Source organism: Rhizophagus irregularis, chromosome 32, assembly GCF_026210795.1.
Source record: "Rhizophagus irregularis chromosome 32, complete sequence".
Classification (NCBI taxonomy): domain Eukaryota; kingdom Fungi; phylum Glomeromycota; class Glomeromycetes; order Glomerales; family Glomeraceae; genus Rhizophagus; species Rhizophagus irregularis.
The window spans coordinates 2,661,779-2,669,031 of NC_089460.1; the positions used below are offsets into that span (position 1 = coordinate 2,661,779).

General features: G+C 36.4%; 1 protein-coding gene across 1 annotated transcript; it reads right to left on the reverse strand.

Annotated features, from left to right (window-relative positions):
• Window positions 1-392: 392 nt before the first annotated feature.
• On the reverse strand, window positions 393-1,132 carry OCT59_023357 (uncharacterized protein; the record flags this gene model as incomplete). The annotated part of the gene is made up of 2 exons (XM_025308587.2): window positions 393-883; window positions 973-1,132. 2 exons carry the CDS (start codon window positions 1,130-1,132, stop codon window positions 393-395), a joined length of 651 nt encoding a protein of 216 aa, XP_025164432.2.
• Window positions 1,133-7,253: the final 6,121 nt, after the last annotated feature.

Consider the following 7,253-nt stretch of genomic DNA (forward strand, 5'->3'; position numbering starts at 1 on the left):
ATATAAATTTGTTGCCAATTGATTTATGACCGATTTATTATATTATTCTTATTATATTAATCATAACTGCTTGGATAATCATATTTTTGCGTGAGAGTTTTTCGAAAATCAAAATTTTTTGAGGGAATGATTTGCTATTTTAATCGAAAGAAATTCTCTTCTTAAATCGAACAAATTTTTACGGGACATTGTTCCTATCAAATAAATTCAGAATTTTGAATTATTTATTATATTTAACGAAAATTTTTAGATATGATTTTACTAATAAATGTATATTTAGATTAAATTCTAAATTTATTTTAAAAAAAATACGCAATTTTTTAATTAATAATATAATAATATTCGTACATATATATGTGCATATACACTAAAAATAAATATACATATATTTTTTAACTATCTCCTAATAAAACTTGCAGAGCTTCATCAATATTCGGACTTTCATTAGACTCAAAAGCTTGTAATATCAAGTCACGTTTTTTCTTTTGAAGTTTAAACACGCGATCCTCAATCGTATTCTCAATAAAAAATCTAAAGACAGAAACTGGTCGAGTTTGACCAATTCTATAAATTCGATCTATAGCTTGATCCTCAATACTTGGATTCCACCAAGGATCCATAAGAAAACATTGATTAGCTGCGGTAAGATTCAATCCCAAAGATCCACATTTTAAACTAATTAGAAGAACTTTTATTTTTGGATCATTGTTAAAATTATTTACTGCCTCCTCTCGCTGATTACATAACATTTTGCCATCAAATCGAATAAATTTGACATTTGCGTCTTTAAAAGCAATTTCAATCAAATCAAGAAAAGATGTCCATTGGCTGAAGACTACTGATTTATCATCATCATTATTTTGATTTAAAAATTCCACCAAAGCTTCAATTTTGGAACTTATCTTAAATCATTTAAATTTCCAATTTCTTCTTTGTTATCAATTCCATTTATTTGATTTATTTGTCTCTTACAAAGAAGTTGTGTGTGATTACAAATTTGTCTTAGTCTAAGAATCATTTCAAGAAATGTTACATAATTATTTTTTAAATCGCCATTTCTTGATTCTTTCCAACTTCTAAATTGTTCTTTTGTATCACTTTCCATTTTATCATAAATTTTTCTCTCGTCCATCTTAAACTTAATTTTATGACCATACACTAGTCAAAAACCAATATATCGGGTAGCAGATATGTATCAGATATGTATCCGATATGTGTAGTATTAATGCAGAAAATCGGGTACCCGATATGTGTAAAATATGTGTAAATATATATATCGTCTACATATCATTTACATATCATATACATATCGGTACCCAATATGTATATGATATATATATTTACATATATCTTACACATATCGGGTACCCGATTTTCTGCATTAATACTACACATATCGGGTACATATCTGATACATATCTGCTACCCGATATATTGGTTTTCGCCCATTGTTTTTGACCAGTAACTCTCTCCTGAATTTTTCAAAAACGAAAATTTCCGACGAAAATAATTTTTTATTATTTTTAAAAAATAATACAAGCTACTAATAAAATTTTATATTTTATATATTCCCAACTCAAAGCCCTCTACTATGTCTGGTAACTATGCCAAGAGAGGCCGTGGAAGTCATAACCCTAACAGTAGGAAAGCTTCCCGTCAAGAACGAAAAAATAATAACAACTCTGATAATTCAAGCTCCAATGGTGAAAATACTGTCCAGCAAAAACGTAATCGTACGATTACTGAAAATTCTATGGAAGAAAACTACGTTGCCGATAACCAGACGGCTGACGTTGGAGTAGATGGCCCTTCCTCATCTCCTCAACAAAATATCTCTGGCGAAAATACTTTGACCTCCTCCCCGAACAAATCTGCTGCGCCATCTGCGCCCAGTCACGTCGCGTCTTCTGGAAATGTGGACACGTCCATGCATGCACCTTCAAACAAAGACTTGCAACAACCCCTAAGCAGCGTCGGCCCTTAATTTGGATACCAATGGTGCTCCAGATGGCGATCTAACTCCAGATCCGGTGGTGACCCTCGCCATAACCAACCAGAGACGATTTTCAGGCTGTGGCTGCGCCGAATGCTGCCCCTGAATCTCTTAAGAAATTCCCTACCAATAAAGCCCTTATTGAGGCTGTTAATAACCTTTTTTTAGAAACTTACGAGTTGTTTACTGGAAAAGCGCGTATGACTGGTTCTGGTGAAGCCAAACGCCTCATTATCCACTTTCATACCGCTGAAGCACGCGATTTGTATGTTGGTTCCACTCATTCTGAGTTCCCTGACTTAATCTTTCATGCACATGACCCTCGCCAACTCCAATCCAATGAAGATCTCTGGGCCATCCAAGTTACCGATATTCCTTTTTTCATTAAAAAGGACAACCTGATGGCTTATTTTAAAAAATTTGGTAATATCACCTCTTGCCGCCTCTTCTCCAGGTCCAATGCCAAAGTCCAGCAAGCCCGTATTGTATATGATCACGCCGATTCAATTGCTCGTTTTACCGATCAATGGGCTGTATACTGTTTCTCCACCTGCCTTAGAATCACTCCATGTTTCTATACTGTAGATCAAAAGGCTGCGCGCCGTCAATATGTCGCCACTCTCATTCAGCTTCCCCCTAATGTTAAGGATATCAACTTGGCTCCTCTTACTCGTAATCTTGGCGCTAAAGCTGTTAATGTGCCACTTTCTCTAAATTCTTATAAACCCAAAAGATGGGCTTACGTCACCTTCAACTCCCAAGAAACCATGGATGCTGCGATGGAACAAACTATTAGCTTCCAAGGCCATGTACTTTACTGGTCCTCCCCAGATAATACTAACAAACTTTGTCACAGGTGTGGCAAATTAGGTTGCGCTCTGAATTTCTGCCCACTTAAACAAACTAGAGGTAGAAGTCGCACTCGCGACCCTGTTGCAAAACTCAAAGAACGTTTTAATATCACTCAACCTCGCCGCTCCAATTCAAAGACTGCCAATGCACGTTCTCGCTCCCGATCTCGCTCCAAATCTAAAGATCGATCCGCTTCCAATTCTGGACGTGATAACAACATTCCCCACGACCGCACTAATAATGATAAAAATTATGACAAACCCGCTCCCAATATCTCCCAACGTGCTCGCCATAATAGCAAAGAACGATTGGTCTCCTTTTCTTCCTCCTCTCGTTCTACAGCACGTCCCTTGCCCCGACAAACTCCTAACTCTGCATTATCTCCTGATGATGCTAATAACATTCTAAACCTTTTGCGTGAATTACAATGTGAAGTAGCCAACTTTCATAAACGCATCTTCGCTCTTGAACTTGCTGACCAACGGATGTCTCGTATTGAATCACACCTTGGTCTCGATCCACTTCCTTTGCCTAATGAGCCTGAACCGGATTTCATGCCCCTGTTACTCATGTTCCGCTTATTATTCAGTCTTCTGCTAAATTTTCTTTGCCCCCCAAAAGTATTTTAACGCGACCTTCGCCTACAATCACTATTGTTCCTAACACGTCGCTCCCTCCTTCTCACCTTTCCCCAAATGCTCCTCCTTTTACCCCTCTCTCCTCCACGCAAGAAGAAATTAACGATCTCAAAAATAGTAGAGTCGTTATTGAAAGTAAATTGGACCAACTCACTGATCATATCAAACAATTCATTGGCTCCCTTGGTGGTGCTCCCCTGGAACAAGCTGATTCAGCTTCTTCCGTTTAATTTTCTTCTTTAAATTTTAACTCCCCGACTGTTTTTATCACTGTGTTTTAATGTCGGACAATAATTTCAATTATGACATCTTTGTACGAAACCCTCTCTACCCCGATAATGTTACGGAATTTTTTTCACATGAATCGTTATTTTCTTCCTCTAGTAACACTTCTCCTATCCCCAACTCATTCAATATTTCCTCCTTTAATGTTAATGGCCTTAAAATGCATGGTCAGATTAAATTAGATGAAATTTCTACTTTCTTTTCCCTGAAACATATTTCTTTTGGTGGTATCGTTGATACTCATCTTCACCCTAAACAAATGAAGTTTTTATCCAAGCGCATTTCTAATTATACTGTGTTCTCTTCTAATTTGGATACTTCTAAACAAATTCTTTCTTCTGGTGGTGTTTCTCTTTTTATAGAAAATTCTTTTGCTTCACACGTACAAGATTTTCAATCCCACTCTTCACGTTTGCTTTCTGTTGACTTATATTTTAAAGGCAATGTTAAATTGCGTATATTCGTTATTTATATCCCTCCCCCTGCTGAAAGTGTTTTGCGCACTGATACTATTAATTTGCTTATTCAACAACTTATCCTTACTAAACAAGCTGGGTTTTACCATGCTGTTTGTGGCGATTTTAATATGCATTTAGATAAATATTATCCTATTTACTTTAATCAACCTCAAATCGCTTCAAAACATATTCACCGATTATTTTTTCATCTCCTTTCTCATGGATATGAAGACTATACTCCTATTAATCTTTCCAACTCCTTAGGCACCTTTCATCGCAATGACCAAATTACTCGCGTTGATTATGTATGGTCTTGCCCTCTCCTCAAAGGATATGCCCTTACTGCTTGCATTTTTAATGCTCGACGTTTGCACGTCGATGTCATGCCCTACGTAAATCCATTACTATGATATGTCTCTACTTTTGCCTCTACCAAATTGGCTCGCGCTCGCAACTTAAGTGCCGAACCCGTCGCGTCTTCAAATTTGATACTGTAACTGATATTCAATGGATGGAATTCGCTGACAAAACTGATGCTTTATGTGATGTTTCACCTTCAACCTTTTCCTCCTGGCATATCAACCAAATGTGCGAATATCTTCAATCACGAATCCTCAAAGCTGGCAATGCTACTTTACCTTCTTCTATAGTTGGCAACAATTATACCCCTAAGGTCCCTAAAGATCTGGAAATTTTAACTCAACATTATCAGTTTTTAAATCGCCTAATGCATTCGATACGTATATTGCGTAAACATCCTTCAACTTATTCTGCTGCCCATGAATATAAGTGGTCTACTCATTTAATTAGACTTCAAAACATTCTACAATTATATAAGAATGTATTTACTTTCATTCCTCTTTTGCCCTCTTCTCTTTCTTCATGTCGACAAGATAATTTCAAATCACTTCTTGATGATTTATCTATTATTTCAAAATCCTTACGAGGATTTCAGTTGCTTCAAGAAAAAGATTTTCAAGATTCCTCCATTCGTGTCCATTTGAATGATAGAAATAACCATTTTGAAACTGACCTTTCCTCCTTTATTGATTCAGCGCTTTCTCGCACTCGTCGCCGTATCACTTTGGATCGTGTCTTTATCGATCATTCCACTCACCCTCAGTTACTAACTGATCCTAAAGACATAGACGATGCTGTTGTTAACCATTTCCAAAACTTTGTACCTATAAAGTCTACTCCTCTGGTATCCATCGATACACTACCGGATCGATAGTTCTCTGCCTATCAACCTATGGATGATGTGCCCTCCTCCATCTATGATTCTTTAATGGATCCCCCTACCCTTGACGAATGGTTATCCACCGTTTCTTCTACTCCTAACGGTAAAGCCTCAGGTCCTTCCATGATTACGTATGAAATGCTTAAACATCTTGGATCCTGTATCTCGGCTTTACTCCTCAATTTAATTCAAGCATGCTTTTTCAAAGCCGATATTCCCGACTTATGGCGACAAGCAATGGTTTTTCCCATCCCCAAACCTCACGAATGGAAATGTCAATTAAAAAATACTCGTCCCATTACTTTACTTGAAGTGATTAGGAAATCTCTTGTCAAACTTTTTTATAATCGCCTCTCTACTATTATGGCTTCACATAATGTTTTAAAAGGTGGTAACTTCGCTGGTCTTTCTGGTGGTTCTTGCCGCGACCCTATCATTACTTTAGAATCTATTATTCATGATGCTGATATCACTAAAAATCCACTTTGGATTCTTTCCCAAGATATTTCTAAAGCTTTTGACTCGGTCGATCTGACTATGTTACGTTTTGCTCTAGAACGTATCCGTCTTCCAGCTTCCGCTGTTAAGTTTATCCTTTCACTTTTTACGAAACGCACTAATCGCGTTTTCACTGCTCATGGATCTATGCCTGCTTATAGGGTTCGCATTGGTATTGACCAAGGCGAAGTTATTTCTCCTCTCTTATGGGTTATTTATATTGATCCCTTACTTACTGTTTTGAAGCAAGAAATGATGGACCCTTATGTTCTTTCTACACCTTCTTTAATTGATTCTTCAAATTCTTTCCTTGATTTGAAGATTAATAATTTAGTATTTATGGATGACTCCACTCTTATCTCCTCGTCAAAAGCTGGCATGGAATTTATGTTATCCATTACTGAAGAATTTTATCAGATCAATAACACTTCTGCCAATCATAACAAATATGTGTTAATTACTAATTCGTTGCCTTTGACTTTGAATTCTACTTTATCCCCTATTACTTTTAATTTGGATTTATCCTCTTTAAATAGTGTTCCTTCCATTACTATTACCCCAATTTCCATGACAACTTCTTTTCGTTTTTTAGGTGTCTGGTTTAACATTAAGAGCTCCCGTGATTTTGTCAAAAAGCAACTCAAACGCGAATGCTGCTCGTTCGCTGCAACCATCTGCCCCGCGAAGCTCTCTTCCAAACAAGTTGTATATTTACATAATGCTGTTCTTATATTAAAACTCGAATACCGGATGCAAGTTACTCACTTGTCTGAATCTGACTGCCACCTAATAACGAGAAGTATACGATCTGTTGTGAAGCATAAAGCAAATTTTTCTCGTTCTTTACCCAATCCTATTCTATTTTTATCTCAAGCCTTGGGCTTGATTAATTTGTTTGCTCATCAACTACAATGTCATATTACCAATTTATTTTTAATGGCTAATTCTTCTTCTGTTTTTATCCAATCTCTTTTTATTTATAGATTGTGTTTAATTCAATATAATTTTTTGATTCCTATTTCTCCTCTTTTAGTTAAGGATTGGTCTATATGGTCTTCTTTATTTTCTTTTAAGAAAGATTATATCGCTTGCACTATTGCTCTCTTAACTTCTACTCCTTTTCGTTTGCTTCATACTCAATTTTCGAAGCTTCTGAACCTATCCTTGTTAGATGGACGCGTTCCTTTATTCGAATGTACGACACCTAAGGCCTTTAAAGCCTATTTCCCTATTTTGCGAAAATGACAATTGTTTTATCTATCTCAGCTTGTTACTCCTCAAGGATCTCA